Source organism: Oreochromis niloticus, linkage group LG22 (assembly GCF_001858045.2).
Source record: "Oreochromis niloticus isolate F11D_XX linkage group LG22, O_niloticus_UMD_NMBU, whole genome shotgun sequence".
Classification (NCBI taxonomy): Eukaryota; Metazoa; Chordata; class Actinopteri; order Cichliformes; family Cichlidae; genus Oreochromis; species Oreochromis niloticus.
The window spans coordinates 35837583-35857544 of record NC_031985.2 but is presented as its reverse complement, the minus strand read 5'-3'; the positions used below and the strand labels follow the sequence as shown (position 1 = coordinate 35857544).

Below are 19962 nucleotides of genomic sequence, written 5' to 3'. Positions count from 1 at the left end.
GAGAAGGGGTGTGGTCTAATGACATCAACACCCTATATCAGGTGTGCATAATTATTAGGCAACTTCCTTTCCTTTGGCAAAATGGGTCAAAAGAAGGACTTGACAAGCTCAGAAAAGTCAAAAATAGTGAGATATCTTGCAGAGGGATGCAGCAGTCTTAAAATTTGAAAGCTTCTGAAGCGTGATCATCGAACAATCAAGCGTTTCATTCAAAATAGTCAACAGGGTCGCAAGAAGCGTGTGGAAAAACCAAGGCGCAAAATAACTGCCCATGAACTGAGAAAAGTCAGGCGTGCAGCTGCCAAGATGCCACTTGCCACCAGTTTGGCCATATTTCAGAGCTGCAACATCACTGGAGTGCCCAAAAGCACAAGGTGTGCAATACTCAGAGACATGGCCAAGGTAAGAAAGGCTGAAAGACGAACACCACTGAACAAGACACACAAGCTGAAACGTCAAGACTGGGCCAAGAAATATCTCAAGACTGATTTTTCTAAGGTTTTATGGACTGATGAAATGAGAGTGAGTCTTGATGGGCCAGATGGATGGGCCCGTGGCTGGATTGGTAAAGGGCAGAGAGGTCCGTCTCAGACGCCAGCAAGGTGGAGGTGGAGTACTGGTTTGGGCTGGTATCATCAAAGATGAGCTTGTGGGGCCTTTTCGGGTTGAGGATGGAGTCAAGCTCAACTCCCAGTCCTACTGCCAGTTTCTGGAAGACACCTTCTTCAAGCAGTGGTACAGGAAGAAGTCTGCATCCTTCAAGAAAAACATGATTTTCATGCAGGACAATGCTCCATCACACGCGTCCAAGTACTCCACAGCGTGGCTGGCAAGAAAGGGTATAAAAGAAGAAAAACTAATGACATGGCCTCCTTGTTCACCTGATCTGAACCCCATTGAGAACCTGTGGTCCATCATCAAATGTGAGATTTACAAGGAGGGAAAACAGTACACCTCTCTGAACAGTGTCTGGGAGGCTGTGGTTGCTGCTGCACGCAATGTTGATGGTGAACAGATCAAAACACTGACAGAATCCATGGATGGCAGGCTTTTGAGTGTCCTTGCAAAGAAAGGTGGCTATATTGGTCGCTGATTTGTTTTTGTTTTGTTTTTGAATGTCAGAAATGTATATTTGTGAATGTGGAGATGTTATATTGGTTTCACTGGTAAAAATAAATAATTGAAATGGGTATATATTTGTTTTTTGTTACGTTGCCTAATAATTATGCACAGTAATAGTCACCTGCACACACAGATATCCCCTAAATAGCTAAAACTAAAAACAAACTAAAAACTACTTCCAAAAACATTCAGCTTTGATATTAATGAGTTTTTTGGGTTCATTGAGAACATGGTTGTTGTTCAATAATGAAATTATTCCTCAAAAATACAACTTGCCTAATAATTCTGCACTCCCTGTAGTGTAAGGTTGTTCCAGTTCTCAGTGCTCCGCTCTTCTCTTTCCTAAGCCTTATCGAGTCTCCTACCCATCATAGTTTGGGTAAGAGGTTAGGAAAGATAGGAGGTGTTTTTGGAGCAAAGATCAATTCCAGCTGTGTCTGGAACCTGTCAATCAAAGAGGTCAAACATCTTCCACCAGGATCTATTAGGATGAGTTATCAGAAAATTCGCCCTGCTCAGACTTTTGAAGGGAGAAACTATCCATTTTTCTTTTTTTATTTCTATTTGTAAAATAAATATGTTTGTCAATTATGTAAACAACAAATTTCCCACGCGTGGGACTAATAAAGGTTATCTTATCGTATCTTAAGTTAGCAATTTCATCATGAGTCTGCAGTGACTGATTTGCTTTTAGCCTCAGGTGGCCAGTCGACAAACTGCACTTCAGCGCTGCCTTCATTTTTCTCTATGGAGGTTTCCATTTAGATACAAGTGTAAACAAACTTAAAAGACAAACCAGCCACTGGAACCTGAGAGCAGCAGGCTGGCACGCTGTCACATGACTCAGCCAAGTGAGAGCAACAATGTGTGACCAGTAAATATCTTAACTGATACAAATACATCTGCTATAGTCTTCATTAACCACTAATAAACCCAACTAACATTATAGTATAAACATAAAAGCGGTAAACTAAACTAAGAATGTAAAATCCACCATTGATGTAGTTGCAACAGAGCTAAATCACACAGGATTTCAGGACTTGTTGGTCGCTACCACATTATTTATTATTCTTTATATGTATTTATTAACAGGTTAGTTTTGGGGCTATTGCTGTAGTTGAGTTTGAGACTTTGTACTGGCCTGTCGTACTTGTCAGGTGTGACAAAGCAGTGTAATGAACTCACAGGGACACACGTGAGGTGAGAAGTTGAAGGCCGACCATGATGAGTTTCTGGCTCTGACTCAACCATCAACATCCGCTCACCCGCACGTTTTTATGGTGAAGGGCGTAGATATTATGCACAAGGGCTGGGTGAGGGAGTGTCAGAAGAAAGATCAAACACTTTGTGGGTAGATGTGTGTATGTGTGTGTCTAAGCGCAGGCCTGGCCAGCCGGTGCGAGTCACCGCCAGTAGCCATGTTTTATTCTTTTTCATGTTGCAGACATGCCTGCCACTCACTGTCAGAGTCAACCCACTCAAATAGCTTCAAAGGCTACTGTAAGCTTCACATCCACCATCAGTTGCTTCATTAGGTGAACACACACATACACACACACACACACACACACAAACGTGCAGTGAAACAGGGAGATCCAAAGGTTACTCTCTTTGGGTCTTTGGAAGGTCATTGTTTTTCTTGTGTATTGTGTCGGCTGGTTTATGTAAAATGTGTTAGACCTCATAGAGTCAGCTGGCTTCTATTAAAATCTATACAAACAGAGCGACATGTCAAGGTAAATAGTGATCTGTACATAAGAACAGCAACCAGTGTTGCATGTATTAGGTAGATGAATGTGCATTCAGATACACAGAGCAACTATAACATTCAACTTTAAGTGTCTTTAGGATCTGGTCTGCATTTAGCCCTCTCTGTGGTCTCTACTTACTGCAAGGAGAAACATCTCTCTCTGGTATTAAACTACACTACACTGCACTCCACTACAGTTTAAGACAAATTGTGATATAAAGCTAATCTCGTGGAGTCTCAGAATAAAGATATAGTCTGAATGTGAGCAGAATAGGTCCCCTTTTTTTCATAAAAAAAACTGCCAGCTGTGTATCGCTCACAGTTTCCTTTCACTAAAATAATGCTGATTGATCATCTTTCCGCCTTATTTGCTTCTCTGTCAGATCCTGCGCATCTGTACAAGATACACTCCTGACCAGGACACCATGACCTTTTCAGATGGGCTGACCCTCAACCGGACGCAGATGCACAATGCTGGCTTCGGCCCGCTTACTGACTTGGTGTTCACTTTTGCCAACCAGCTCCTGCCCATTGAAATGGATGACACAGAAACAGGCCTCCTCAGCGCTATCTGTCTCATCTCTGGAGGTGGGAGAATCAGGACAGAGCATGAGGCGTTTAGTGAGAATGGGAACTGTTGGTGTTGATTAGTGTTGGTACCAAAGAATGACGAGAAAGTGACAACGTAAGAGTGTACCTCAGAAAAATAAGGACATGAGGACACAAATTTTGAGCAGACCTCATCACATTTCTGTCGTTCCTCAGAGGGATTGTATGATTACACCTGCTCGTGCTTGCTCAAAAGAAGGAATTACCCACAAATGTTATCTAAGCAATCAGATCTTGGCTGTAGTCACACCTATACTTAGATCGTTTTAGTGAAGAACCACCGCGTGGTGATCAGAGAGTGGATCCAGATGCAGGGCTCAAACAGGCTTGAACTCAAATCACAGCTTTATTTGGTAAATACAGATACAACTGAGCACATGAAGCTAAGTGAAACATTAAAGGCTGCCAGACCAACAGGACCACACATAACATGCAGGAAGACATGTCAAAGAAGGCAAGGCAAGGCAAGGCAAGTTTATTTATATAGCACAATTCAACAACAAGGTGATTCAAAGTGCTTTACAGAGACATTAAAAACAAAAACAAATAAAAAGCATGATTTAAATTTGATTAAAACAAGCAAACAAACAAACAAACAAACAAACAAACAAAACAGTATATAAAATCAGAACAGTAGATAAAATCAGTAGTTAAAAAGTAGGTTTTGAAATTTAAACTTAAGTGTGGATTTGGTGCTTTATTCAAATGCAGCTGAGAACAGGTGAGTCTTCAACCTGGATTTAAATAAACTAAGTGTTTCAGCTGATCTGAGGCTTTCTGGGAGTTTGTTCCAGATATAAGGAGCATAAAAGCTGAATGCAGCTCCTCCGTGTCTGGTTCTGACTCTGGGGACTGATAACAGACCGGATCCAGATGACCTGAGGGATCTGGAAGGTTCATACTGGGTCAGGAGGTCACTGATGTATTTCGGTCCTAAACCATTCAGAGCTTTATAGACCAGCATCAGAACTTTAAAGTCTATCCTCTGATGGACGGGCAGCCAGTGTAAAGACCTCAGAGCTGGACTGATGTGGTCCACTTTTTTGGTCTTAGTGAGGACTCTAGCAGCAGAGTTCTGAATGAGCTGTAGTTGTCTGACTGATTTTTTAGGTAGACCTGTAAAGATGCTGTTACAGTAATCAAGCCTACTAAAGATGAATGCATGGATTAGTTTTTCCAGGTCCTGTTGAGACATCAGATCTTTTATCCTTGAAATATTCTTGAGGTGATAGTAAGCTGACTTTGTTATTGTCTTAATGTGTTTTTCTAAGTTTAGGTCTGCATCCATCACTACACCCAAATTTCTCGCCTGGTTTGTGGTTTTTAGGTGTATAGATTGAAGTTCTCTGGTGACCTGTAATCGTTTTTCTTTTGCACCAAAGACTATTACCTCAGTTTTATTTTTGTTTAGCTGGAGAAAATTGTGGCACAACCAGTCATTAATTTCCTCAATGCATTTACCAAGAGCCTGTACAGGGCCTCGGTCTCCTGGTGACATTGTGATATATATTTGTGTGTCATCTGCGTAGCTATGATAGTTTATTTTGTTGTTCTTTATAATCTGTGCCAGTGGGAGCATGTAAATGTTAAACAGAAGGGGTCCCAAGATGGAACCTTGGGGAACTCCACATGTGATACTTGTCTGCTCAGATGTGAAGTTACCTATTGATACAAAGTATTTCCTGTTTTCTAAGTATGTTTTGAACCAGTTTAGTACAGTTCCTGAAAGACCTGCCCAGTTCTCCAGTCGTTTGAGTAATATGTTGTGGTCAACTGTATCAAATGCTGCACTGAGATCCAGTAAAACTAAGACTGACATTGTTCCACTGTCTGTGTTCAGACATATGTCATTAAACACTTTGGTCAGAGCGGTTTCAGTGCTGTGGTTCTGTCTAAAGCCTGACTGGAAGGCATCATAGCAGTTATTCTGTTTTAAGAAGTAATTGAGCTGTTGAGAAACTGCTTTTTCAATAATCTTACTTAAAAATGGGAGATTTGAGATCGGCCTGTAGTTATTCATTTGTGTCTTGTCAAGATTGTCCTTTTTCAGTATAGGTTTAATTACAGCAGTTTTTAGTGATTCTGGAAACACACCTGATATTAAAGAAAAGTTGACGATCTGTAACAGGTCTGACTCCAAAGTCTTTGTGACCTTTTTGAAAAAACTTGTTGGCAGGACATCTAAACAGCAAGAGGAGGAGTTCAGCTGACCTAAGATGTCCTCCAGGTCTTTGCTGTTAATAGGGTGAAACTGTTTGATGGTGTTTAAACAGTTTTTTGGTGGACACAGTACATTTCCTGGATCTGCTGTTGATGTATTAATTGCTTGTCTGATCTTTTGGATTTTTTCTGTGAAGAATTTGGCAAAGTCATTGCAGGCCATGGTCGAATGAAGTTCAGCTGCCACTGACACAGGAGGGTTTGTTAGCCTGTCAACTGTAGAAAATAAGACTCGAGCGTTATGACTGTTTTTGGTGATGATGTCAGAGAAGTAGGACCTCCTAGCACTCCTCAGTTGTAAGTTATAATTGTGAAGTTTCTCTTTATAGATGTCATAATGAACCTGGAGGTTTGTTTTTCTCCATCTGCGCTCAGCTTTCCTACACTCTCTTTTTTCATTTTTCACCAGTGTGGAGTTTCTCGACTGTACAGCTGAAAGGGATCTAATGAGACAGGGGAAGCAAAACTGAACATCACGCACACGGGACAAGTAATTTAACAAAATAAAACAGGAACTAGCATGTACACACCGAGATCCAGACTGAGGTACGGCAATGTGACTGACCAAGAACACAAAAGGATAAAACACAGAGAAATGATCACGGGAACAGGAAGGGGAATACACAGGGGTCACTATTTAAGGTTCATTAACTAAATAACCAAGGAGACAGAGATGGAGAGACCAGACAGTCACGGGGACGTGGCCAGACAGAAAAGACAGCAAAACACAGAAACACAACTGACTTCCACATGAGATGAAGACAAGATGGGACAGACTGGGCTTGAAAAGAGAACTAACATAAAGAAAACAAGAACCGAACGCTAGAAATATATTATGAACACAGAAGCCTCAGAGACATCATAGGTGACAACATGGTGTCAGATTAATCGTGTGAACCCTTGGGTCCCCTTTACCTTCGGGTTGGGAGCCACTGGAAAGCTTCTCATGAAAGACTTACATCAACCTAAGACATAAAGATCAAAGTAAATGCTGTTTGCAGCCTGATTGCATCATAGTCTAAAGATATACACTAAACACTTTATGGTGAAATGTTGGAGTACATGAAGAAAATCATTCAGTCCACATTTAAACTCTGCTTGACTGTTATTCGTTCAGCACAGTTAGCCCTCATTGCTAAATATAAAGTGTAGTCTGAAAGTCAGCCACAGGTTTCTTTGAGTAAGGCAGCGACGATCAGACTGTCAAACACATGAAGGAAATTACAGAGTAATAATGTTTCATTTACTGTATGTCCACCAAAAATCATGCTTCAGTTGTCTGAATCACTCCCACCTGCCATTGTTTTCATCAGCACTCAGATTTCATCACTGCTGGGTTTTCATTCAGAGCTCTATATGTATATACTCAACCCACAAGGTCTTGCTACATATTACAGGCTCTTGCATAACCCATGAAAGGCACAAGACACCTCTGATTGCATTTGTAATCACATACCTTGACTACAGTTTCCCCAGGTCTAGATCTGAGTGTAAACGCTGCCACCTTATGACTTGTTTGTGAAGTACACATTACACCATCAGGCCATCAACATCCATTCACCCGCACATTTTTATTTACATACCACATGATCTCATCTTGTTTGCTTGCTAATGTTTCAAGTTAACTCTAAATATTTAAAATGAGTTCCATCACATTACTCCAAACACACAGAACCAAACAGCAACAAAGTATCAACTGAAATCACTTTTGTTCAAACTAACAAACCTATTATAAACAATAGGTTAAAGGTTCCTTGGTGAGCTGCACTGGAGGTCCAGTAGAGGTCCACTAAAATATAACGTCCAGTATTCTGTTGACACTGTAAGTTAACATACAGTGTCAACAGAATACTGGACATGTTATATTTTAGTTTTTTCTCTTTAATGAATTTGCAAGAATTTCAACAAAGTGAACAAACAAACAGTTTGTTTGTTCACTTTGTTATTATGGGATTTTGAGGTGGAAATTAATTTAACCTATTTTGAAATAAGGCTGTAACATGACAAGAGGTGGAACAGGTGAAGCTCTCTGAATACTTTCCAGATGCACTGTATCAACCAAACAAACAGCAACAACAACAAAATATTATTATTGTTGAGTCAAATAAGTATTTGAACCCTCAAACAAAATATGATTTAGTACTTGGTGAGACATTTCTTGTAGCTGTTCACCAGGTTTGCACTCATCTCAGGAGTGAGGAGTCGGTGAACTCTAAATCCTTTCTTGGCTGCCACTGGGCAACTTGAAGCTTCAATGACCAACACAGATTTTCTATAGGATTGAGGTCTAGAGACGGGTTAGATTATTATTATTTCCCCCACTGTATACGAGTGGAGGTAGGTGCACACATATGGACTACATCATATGCAGATGGTGCAATCTGAAAGACAGGAGACTGCAAGGTGATATGAGGAGAGAAGGTAGCAAGGCAGCATCGAACAGTAGTCTGTAGGATAACTTTGGATGTCCAGAAAAGGACATAAGTGAGAGCAGATGCTGAGTTGTTCTCTTTTATATTAAAGGGTTTTTTTAACCTCGCAATTTAAAGTGCACTGAGATCATTGCTGCCATTGAAAGACAACACTGAACCAGACTGAACAGCTCTGTTTGCAATGTTTTTCTTCTATATCAAACTAAGCTTCATCACATATAATAGCCTCAGTCTTGTCTGTATCATATAAAACCAAGATATGAATTTGTCCTGATTGAGCCTCAAGACTGACGTGTTTTGTGCATCTGTCTGTGTATCAGATCGTCAGGATCTCGAGGAGCCCTCTAAAGTGGACCAGCTGCAGGAGCCACTGCTTGAAGCTCTCAAGATCTATGTAAGAAAGCGTCGGCCAAGTAAACCACACATGTTCCCCAAAACCCTGATGAAGATCACAGACCTGCGCAGTATCAGTGCTAAAGGTAGGATGGACATTAACGTAGCGTGCCATGATGATTCATCTTACAATCAGCAAGGTGATGGTTTTTTAAAGATCAGTGCCGTGTGGTGACAGCTACAGGAAGGCATTATTAGCACCACTGTAGTTAAATAAATAACTACTATATCACCAAAGATCATTTATTATTAGCTGAAAATGACAAATGGTTTTAAATAAAACACCTCAGGACACATAAAAGTAAAAAGAATTATTCTGCAGAAGAATGTTCTCCATATTACTGCTGCACATGTTTAAGGTTGAGCTCATTTACTTTCATATAAATTTATCTGAATATAAAGTATTTGCTGAATAATTCATATGCTGTTTAATGTCCAGCCTACATCTTATGTATATTAAAATATAATAATAATAAAACAAATTCAGCTGAATTAAAAGGCTTGAGCCAACATGGTTAACTGTCCAAAGGTTATTAACTGATTGTTTACTTTCCATCTCTTCTACATCACATATATTGGCTAAGGTGGTTCAGGCTTTGTTGTTTTGGAGAGAATGATGATTAAAGCTGGGTGGAGGTGCTGTTACACGACACAGCTTTGGTAGTAGCACTTGGGAAAGTTTTGAAATCCTTTAGTGGAAGGTTATAAAGATATATACAGCTTACAGTCGGGGAAATAATTTGATCCCATGCTGATTTTTCTAAAAGACTGAGGTCTGGACACTCCAGACCTCCAAATAATTATTTCTCCCACTGTGCAAGAGTGGAGGAATGTGCACACATGTGATGCATCAGATAGTTGTCTACAGGATCACGTTGGACATCGAAGAGGAAGCAGAGGATTGTCTAATATTGTGATGTCTTTATCTTTCAGTATAAACTGCACTGAGATGAGCTTTTGTGAATTGCTGCCATTTAATAATAAAATTGAACTGAATTAAACATGATACTGAAATGCTGCAAATAACTATATTTTAGGAAATTGTAAACATGCTGACATAGAAAGATGTTTGTGAACATCTTTTTATTCTGCATATACTCGACAAAAATAACAGATTTCTTCTATATTGGCTTTTCTTCCTGTTAAATCCAGAATCTAATTTAAAATCCTTCTCCTCAACAATCTGGCCCCATATTATAATCCTCATAGTACCATATCGTCCCAATAGAGCACTTTATTCTCTTCTGCTGGCTTACTTGTAGATTATAGGGTCTTTAAAGGAAAAATTTGAAGCTGATCCTTCAGCTGTCAGGCCCCTCTTCTGTGGAACAGCTCCCAGTTTGGATTCAGGAGACAGACACCCTCTCTATTTTTAAGATTTAAAACTTTCCTTTTTGGTAAAGCATATAGTTAGGGCTGATCAGGTGCCCATGAATCCTCCCTTAGTTATGCTGTAGTATGCTTATGCTTAGTGGCCTGCCATGATGCACTGAGTGTTTCTTCTTCACTCACCCTTTTTACTCACTATGTGGGTCTGCCCCGGGGCCTCCTCCTGGTGGGACATGCCCAGAACACCTCACTCAGGAGGCATCCTTGTCAGATGCCTGAACCACCTCAACTGGCTCCTTTCAATGTGGAGGAGCAGCGGCTCTGCTCTGAGCCCCTCCCAAATGGCCGAACTTCTCACCCTATCTGTAAGAGAGAGGCCAGCCACTTTTCGGAGGAAGCTCATTTCCGCCGCTTGTGTCCGCGATCTCGTTCTTTGGGTCACTACCCACAGCTTGTGACCATAGGTGAGGGTAGGGCCGTAGATCGACCGGTAAATTGAGAGCTTCTCTTTCACACTCAGCTCTCTCTTCACCACAACAGACCGGTACAGCGTCAGATCACTGCAGCCGAAGCAAGTCTCTGTCGGATCTGCTCCTTCTTTAGTTTTTAGCACATCAATTTGTTTGTCTCACCCATTCATGCAGACTTTTAGGAGTAATCCTGTTTTGTCTGAGGCTGAATCTCAGGTGGTTCCTGTAATCAGCCATCTTGCGTGCTGTTTGTTCATACAGCCTTGTGCGTTAAGACTCGCGGTGGTGGCTTGTGTGTCAACATCAACTTGGAATAGTGCAAGAACTCTGTGCTAGTTTCTAACTACTGCTCATCACTGGTAGAGTTTAGATGCAGACCTTTTTATCTAACTCAGGAATTCACTACTGTGCTCGTTACAGCAGCGTACATCCCACCCAGTGCTAATGCTAAAGAGGAGCTCTGCAAGCTGTACAGGGCGATCAGCGAGCTGCAGAACTCACACTCCGATGGACTGTTTATTATCGCTGGAGATTTCAACCACGCTAATCTCAAGTCAGTGCTTCCGAAATTCCATCAAAACGTAGACTTTGCGATGAGAGGGAAAAATGCGCTGGATCTTGTTTAGACAAACATTCCCAGCACGTACAGAGCAAAGCCCTGCCCCCACCTCACACACTCAGACCACTTGTCTGTTATGCTAATTCCAGTATACAGACCGCTCATCAGACCCTGCAAACTGAGACAGGTGAGAGCCTGGCCTGCATGAGTTCTCTCTCCTCTCTCCTGACTGTTTTGAGCACACTGACTGGCACATGTTCAGGAAGGCTGCAACAAATGGCGACCACACCAACTTGGAGGAGTACACATCATCTGTGACCAGCTACATCAGCAAGTGCATCAATGATGTGACTCCAAGACTATCATAATACGCTCCAACCAGAAACCGTGGATGACTGCAGAAGTGCATGAGCAGCTAAAGACTCAAGACTCCACCTTCAGAGCAGGCGACAAGGTGGCGTTGGGAACAGTGAGGGCCAAACTGTTTCGAGCTATCAGAGTGCATGCATGGCAGAAGAATCTACAGCCACTTCCAGGACAGCGGTGACATGCGCCACATGTGGCAAGGCATCCAGGCTATCACCAACTACAGGAAGACAACACCTGCCTGCGATGGTGACGCCTCCCTACCAGATGCGCTGAACAACTTCTATGCACGCTTTGACGCTCAGAATAATGTGTTGGTAAGGAAGTCCACCCCCCGCTGACCTCTGCTGATGTGAGGAAACTCTTCGCACAGTTAGCCCACGGAAAGCTGCTGGTCCAGATAACATCCCTGGGAGAGTGCTCAGAGAATGTGCAGACCAGCTGACAGCTGTCCTCACGGACATCTTCAACCTCTCCCTGAGCACTGCTGTCGTCCCAACGTGCCTCAAGGCCACCACCATCGTTCCTGTGCCAAAGAAGTCCCCAGTGTCCTGCCTCAGTGACTAACGACCCGTTGCACTCATGCCCATCATGATGAAGTGCTTGGAGAGGCTCATCATGAGGCACATTAAGACCCTGGTGCCACCCACACTGGACCCACTGCAGTTCGCCTCTCGCCCAACCGATCAACTGATGACGCCATTGACACCACCCTGCATCTCGCCTTCACCCACCTGGACAATAAGGACACATATGTACGAATGTTGTTCATAGACTTCATATCAGCATTCAACACAATCATTCCTCAGCACCTGATTGGAAAACTGAGCCTGTTGAGCCTGAGCGCCTCCCTCTGTAACTGGACTTTCTGATGGAGAGGCCTCAGACAGTCCAGATCAGCAACAGCATCTCCAACACCACCACACTGAGCACTGGAGTCCCTCAGGGCTGTGTGCTCAGCCCACTGCTGTTTACTCTGCTGACTCACGACTGTGCAGCAATGCACAGTTTGAACCACATCATCAAGTTCGCCGATGACACGATCTCATCAGCAAGAACGACAAGTCAGCATACAGAGAGGAGGTGCAACAGCTAACGGACTGGTGTAGAGTCAACAACCTGTCTCTGAATGTGGACAAAACAAAAGAGATGATTGTTGACTTGAGGAGAGAACGGAGAGATCACTGTGCACTTAACATCAATGGATCCTCTGTGGAGGCCGTTAAGAGCACCAAATTCCTTGGTGTCCACCTGGCAGAGAACCTCTCCTGGTCCCTCAAAACCAGCTCCATAACTAAGAAGGCACAACAGCGTCTCTACTTCCTGAAGCTGAGAAAAGCCCATCCCCCTCCATCCATTCTCACCACCTTCTACAGAGGGACTATCGAGAGTGTTCCGAGCAGCTGCCTCTCTGTCTGAACAGTTTCTTCCCCCAGGCCGTCAGACTCCTGAACACTCAGTGACTGGACACACACACACACACACACACACACACACACACACACACACACAATTTTTGCACATCACACTCTACGTAGACCTGTGTTTGTCTGTTGTATGTCATATGTAGCACCAGGGTCTCGGAGGAACATTGTCTCTTTTCACCACTGCACATGGTTGAAATGACAATAAAGCCACTTGACTTGACTTGGATTCCCAGAAAGCTGAAAAGTCCACCAAACACATTCAAACTTTGAGGCAGGGTGCACGGCTGATGGAAAAACATAACTGACTGAGCCCACAGCTGAAAACCTGTGTTTATCATACTAAACATGTCTGTATATGATGTTCACTGGAGTCATAGCTTGCTGTCTTTTTGCCAATATTTTTCTCTCCTTGTTTGTAAAGCAGAATCAAAATTCATGAATCATAAATAAAAAGCAGGTTTGTTTGGAGTTGTGCAGGCTTGTCTGTGTCTTTCTTTCACAGAACAGCATTGTCAAGACAGGGATAGCCAAACTGGTCAGCAGGTGTCACTGTTAAGATGGGTTTCGATGAATTCCAGCACAAATAATTTCAATGTTTCAGCCTCTCTTTGCCCATCACAAGGGATTTGTGACTCTTGCTAAAAAAGAAAAATGTTCACAAACAACCAAATTGTTCATTCATCCAGTGCATCTTCAAGCTTTTTAATAGATATGTTTAGGCCTTTCCTAAAGTCTTCAAAAGGAAAAGACAAAACGCCAGTATTGACCCCTCAATGAGGTGAAGTAGTCCTACAGCACGTTTCCACCTCTGTGCTTGACTGTGGGGATGCTGTTTTTTCTGTATTTGTACAGCGGGTCAAGTTGATGGCAGAGAGCTTGACTGTGGTTTCATCTGACCGGAAGCCTTCTCTGAATCATTTAGATGTTCAATGTGTCTTCTTGAGCAGGGGGAGCTTGCACACACTGCAAGAGTTAAATCTGTTATCAAAAGTGTTGTTGGTGACTGTGGTTCCAACTGCCTTCAGATGATTAACAAGCTCCAACTGTGTAGTTTTGGGCTAATCCACCACCTTTCTCATGATCATCCTCTCCCCATGAAGTGAGATCCTGCATGGAGCTCCAGACCAACAGCATTTTGTATTTCTGCTATTTCTATTTTAATCAGGAATTGTGGGAATGGGACACTTAATACTGACATTTTTAATGTGTCGAGCTTCTGAAGTGCTGATATTTCGAAACACTGTGTCACGTGACCATGGCAAAGTAAGGTTTTGGTGCATTGTCACCCCTGGCTTAGTGCACAAGCATTTACTGTCAACAGTCACCTTTTCACCGAGCTTAGTGATTGTTTTGTAGCTTATTCCAACTTTGTGCAGGTTTACTTGTCCCTGACATCCTTTGACAGCTCCTTGGTTTCCCCATGGTGGCAGAGCGGTTGGAATGGAAGACACTAATTCAATGGATAGGTGTGCTTTTTACACAAAACAAGTAGACATCAGGAGTAATCTGTAACTGTCTGATTGATTGATTGATTGATTGATGCCATAAAATTGGGGCATACCGCCAATCTTGGTTTCTATGGGATTAAATACTTATTTATCAGTCAATTACATGCAATTCAATTTATAACTTTTATGCAGTGTGACCCAGATGGGATCAGCGGGTCTCGCCTGGGGTCTACCCCCTGTAGAACATGCCTGGCTAGTAGAGGCCAGGAGGCAACCACCTCAGCTGGCTCCTTTCTATGTGGAGGCTCAGCAGCTATACTCTGACCCCTCCCAAATGACTGAACTCCTCACACTATTGATGAGGGAGAGCCCATCCACCCATTGGAGAAAGCTAATTTCAGCTGCTTGTATCAGCGATCTCATTCTTTCACCTTTAGAGAACGATAACAGTGTTAACATGTTCAGGCCTGGATTAATAGATTTATAGCGTTTCCCAACATAGATGCTCTATCTGGTGGCAAATGGCTGCATAACATTTATGAAACAACAATCTACCAGCATGGGCATCAATTACAATGTAAAACCATTACATTAAACGACTCTTACATAACAGCAACAATTAGTCGACTACTTGTGCACATCCCTGCTGCTAGTGTTTTAGGTATTATATGGTTGACATTGAGAAAAGGACTATAGATGTTAAGGATTTATATTCCAGTTTCAAAACTGTTTTTCTCCTACCGTGGTCTTGCAGGAGCAGAGCGAGTCATCTCTCTAAAAATGGAGATCCCTGGTTCCATGCCACCGCTAATCCAGGAGATGCTGGAGAACTCAGAGGGCCAAGATAGCCAGAGCAGCAGCAGCAGCACTTCAGCTGAGGTGGGGCCCAGACTCAACAGCAAGGGAAGTCGCAACAAGGATGCTGCTACTGTGGAATCCCCAAATTCCACGGACAACGAGGAGGGTGCGGCCACGCCACCCAGAATCGAGCCCTAGGAGGCACCCAGGGGCCTCGGAAACTCTCTGGCATTACTTTGCTCAAAAACATGGGCAAGATGTACATCCCTTAAAATCTACCTAACCTGACTCCTAAGCTTGATATTCCATTTTCCGCCCATTTTGTCCCTATTTTTCTCTCCAATTTCCCCAAAATTCTTTCATTGAAAAGAATATAACACAGAGGCCTCAAAGGATCCCTGCTTTGTGTACATTTCTGAATTGAGCTCTTATTTGACATGCCTCTGGGACTGTGACAGGAAGGGCATCGCTCTCACAAACCAGCAGAGATAATACTCCTCAGGTCTCCTGTGTAAATTCTTATCTGCATGATGGGAGTTTGATAAGTGTTTTCTCTGGCTCTCTCAGTCTTTCTCTGTCATCTGTTTTCTTCTCTTGTATCGTTGGCATACATGCATTGTACATATCATTGGATGGTTAGGTCTCTGTTTCTAAGATGAATTTTGTGGTGCTTTATTCATTGTCTCTGAGGTGACACATTAAGGATTTTAAGTCCTTCAAAAAGTTATCTAGAAGGTTACTGCATATAGACATCATGGAAGTCTAGTATTTTATATTTCTTATTATATTTAAAACTTTATATCTTTTATAACTGTTTTGGGTTCGCATTTCTCCGTGAAAAAGTCTACATCCAGATGTCGACAGCCGAGTTTGTTCATTTGCTTCCTCGAAGGAGGAAAGCACAATTGCAGAAGCCTGGAGATACTCGCTGATCAGATTGGTCATGTCTGTTTTGCTTCAACCCTCCAGGTAAACTGCTGAGACCTAATGTGGAAGATTAGATTGAGAATGCACCAGTCTATGAAATCAACTCATTTTGTGGCTCTTGTCAAAACCGATTGGGGAAATTAGGCTGATGACAGATACCAGAGGTTTTTCTCCAACAGGTGGTGATCACATAGGATCCTTTTCCCTGTTACAGTATACTTCAGGTTTACCAAGATTCTCCTTTATTGTCTGCACTTTGGAGCTGGGAGAGAATAACTGGAAAACCTGGAAAAAGATTCCATGTCTTCTTGCCATCTGTTTCCACAGTGTCAGATTAGCCTTCTGTGTAGAACGGAGAGGTAGTTCCTGGTTTTAACGGAGTCTATGGCTGCAGTTCCACCTCAGTTACTTCTAATTTTAATTTGTGTAATTCCTGCGTCTGGCTTCAGGCAATCAAGAACACTTTGGTTTGACCACTTATTTTAAGTCAGGTGTTAGCAGGTGACTTGGTGATTAAAGTAGAATAGAATACCTACTTTATTATCACAAAACAAGTTAATAAGACTTCCTCTGTCTCTTGCCAGTCCATGTTTTTCTCTGTCAGCAAGCTGTGCTAAAATTTGTGCTTAACCCTCCTGTTTGATTCCAGCCTACATTAGCTTAGCAGCGATAAATGATTGAATGTCAGCCTAATCAGTGACTCTAGCGCTAACAACATGTACTACCAAGTGCACGTGCATCTGTTATGGCCTTATGAGAAGAGCTCCATAACCTCTTTTTCCTGTCCCTTGCTTGAATCAGTGAAGCACAAGTTTAATGCAACACACATGACCACATGACAACTGTACACTAATGTAGAAAACACACAGTGGGGTGAGATGGGAAAGACCCCAAACACTGACCTAGCTCTTTACATTGATAGACTTTCATCCCTCCAAAGTCAGCAGAGTAAAGCTTCTAATTGGACAGTTGATCCAATATTAATCTCACTGACTGTGAAGTGTGTGTGTGTGTGGGGGGGGGGGGGGGGGGGGGGGGGGGGATTCAACTGAAATTAAAAGATAGGCCTAAAAAGCCATTTTTATCCACAGATGAGGTGATTACTGAACAAAAAGGAATAAACTGTGTTATGTCGTCTTATAAGTTAGAATTGAGGATTCTTCAATACAGCCCTGTCTCTGCAGGATGAATATCAAGTGGCTAATCACTTAAACTAACTATAGAACATAAACATGGTGAAGCTTTGACGAGTAGCTGTAACCATCAAACTAAACAAAATGAGGATTAACAAACGCAAACACAACACAATGTTCAACTTTAAAACAATTAAGTACAAAAAGTATATAACAATTTTTCAAAGAAAAAAATAGATTTCTTCATTTCAAAGAGGATGCAGTAAAGATGAAAAGACATTTTAGTTTTAGTTTCAGCAGTAAATACGGTTTACAGGCAGAGATTTGTGCTAGCAGGCAAAATTCATGCAGAAAATCAAGTTTCAGGTTTGATTTAAACAACTCTGCATTGATCATTTTCAAACCAGATTTTAAATCTAGACTGTAATTAATAATTAATAATAATAATGGTAATAATAATAATAAATGATTTCAAGTCAAACAGGTGTAAATAAAGCTTGAAGTTTTTCCCGATCAGCGCACAGATGCTGCACAGATGCTGCACACACTGCATCTTATCTAACATGGGTTCAATAACGTGAAACTTTTGGGGCTAACTTTTCCGTTTGGGGAAATAGCAGTTTCTGCTTTCTTGTTGATAGCAAAGTGAGCGCATCAATACCATCCTTGTGTCTTTTTGTTAATGAAACTACAGCCTTAAGTACAATAACTGAGTTTACCATGAAGACAGAAGTGTGTCTTACAACAAACCTCATTAATTATAACATTAAATTTGCCTTCTTTGTTCTTTAGACAGACTGAATCTTGAGAGACACCAGTTGTATCCTTTGCAACCAGCGACAAGAATCTGAGGACTATGTTGAAGTTCATTATAGCCCGGCTCATTTCACACAGCATGGACTGAGTGTCGCCTGTTTCAGTTGGAAACATTATTCGAGCAAAAAGTGTAAGAATTCTATAAAAAGTATAACAGTCATAACAAATCAGACATTAACACGTTTATTTTACTGCTGAGTTCTAAAATGATTACACTGTGAAAATGATGATAAATGTGTTCAGTACAGGTTACTCAGTCTGTTCAAGTCTCATACGATCCTGCAGTCCAGTGAAGAAGACCTGTAGTCACATTAGTTTTTAGCAAGATCACAATGATTTGTCAGACAATACGTGGGCAGCTCTCTGTGATCTGTTTTCTATTACATTGAGACAAAATTGAAAATAATAGTTCTTTATTTACCAACTGAATTCATGTAAATTCCTCTGGTAAAGTGACTCAAAGGTATGAAAGTGTAGCACAGCAGGTTACACTGTGAAAGTGTGTGATAGCTATGCTGGTCCACAGAGCAACATTTAGCTTGTATTCATAATCAATACTGTTAAATTGTAACATTCTTGTGTTTTGGAGGAGCACACTTTGGTAGTTCGTGTCCCTGCTGTCAGCATACCAACTCATTCCAGATGCAGTTTGACAGCATGAATCCTTTTTCATGTCACTTCATCCTGTGAAGTTACACTTCAAATGCATAACACATGAAACGTGCTTAATATGGTGTGTGTGTAATGACAGATTACTACACAGCACGAGCAAACACAAAGTCTCAAAACAAACTAACACAAGGTTAATGGATGTCCACTGTGGGCGAGTACAGCTGCATGCTTTGTCACTGCTCTTATTGAACCGTCATCTGACAATGACATTTAAAAAGATCGACTCAGCATCAGCTGTCATGCGTTTTTGCTACTGCACAACAAAAGGACTTTACTCAAAATCACTCCCTATTGGACATTTTACACTCTCACAATTTATTGAAAGCTCATATCAGATTAAAATAATGAATTCTCAGTGGACTGATTAGGATTAGGTGAACTGTGACGCAACACTCTCAGTCATCATATATGCATCACATTTGTCCCAAAAAAGGCTCTAAAGTTCAGAACAGGTTTTCACGTATGGAACATGTGGCAGCACATCTGGAACTCTTAATGTCTCATTTTGATCAGAAACAGAAAAGCAGCGCTTAAGGGGACAGGTTCTAAAAATCTAGATTCTATCCAGCCACCCATCACTGGAAATACATATCATACCAGAGCTGTTTAATTTTTTGTTTGTGTGCTTGGATGTGAGTAACGTGTTGGCGTCTGACAGAAGAATGATGTGCAGTATTAGGGAATTTTATCTTAATGTAACATAAGAATTGTTCTCCTGTGGTTCTCTCTCTGACGCGCTCTCCTGGTGAGAGATTAAGGGAGACTTTTTTTATTTTGACATGAAAAGTTCTCATAGCCGAAGAATGTCCACATCCTGTCCCGAAGCATCGACGAGCCCTCGGGCTCCTGGATGCAGCAGGGACTGTTCTCTGTTCCTTTTAGGAAAGAACCTCACCGTGCTGAATTATTAGTCTCCATTGAATGTCGTACCGATGTAACTGTACTCTACTATCTAGCTCACTGCAGAGATGTTATATAAATGGTGTGTGCTTTGCATTCCAGTCGGCAGCTCTGTGGAAACGACGCTCTGTGTTTGTGCTTGGAAACATAAACTCCCACTGAAAAAGAGGAGGAGGAGGAAAATGCAGCACGCGTGTCATTTAGGACAAATGGGACAAATGCCAACCGGGTCACCTCAACTCTCGATGTTTGATGTCCTCTGTTTGTGTTTATGTCAAACAGCAGAGCTCCATCTCCCATTCCTCAGCCAGGGAGCCAGTTAGCTGTCATCAATCAATTGAATCAATCATCTGACAGCTACTTGGTTCACAGGTGAGGTACGAACTTGAGTTCGACTGATATGGGAAGACTAATCAGCATTGGTCAGTATTCTGTACCAACAATCAGTTCAAGTTCATACGGACCTTTACAGATACTCAACAATGAACCGTCCCCTGCTAGGAAGTTAACCCTGTACATACTCCAGGTCACCGGTGACATGGTGAGGCTTAGGGGTGGGATCTATCCCTTAATTTCATCTAATTTATTTAT

At 41.9% G+C, this 19962-nt stretch overlaps 1 protein-coding gene across 1 annotated transcript in view; it reads left to right on the top strand.

Annotated features, from left to right (window-relative positions):
• Positions 1-16853, top strand: part of LOC100702663 (retinoic acid receptor beta) — a 54943-nt gene extending 38090 nt beyond the window's left edge. Inside the window, exons 4-6 of the mRNA XM_013277598.3 lie at positions 3256-3460; positions 8454-8612; positions 14880-16853. Coding sequence (XP_013133052.2) covers positions 3256-3460; positions 8454-8612; positions 14880-15121 — 606 coding nt within the window. The 3' untranslated portion in view covers positions 15122-16853. The remainder of the gene's footprint in view (positions 1-3255; positions 3461-8453; positions 8613-14879) is intronic.
• The last annotated feature ends 3109 nt before the right edge of the window (positions 16854-19962 follow it).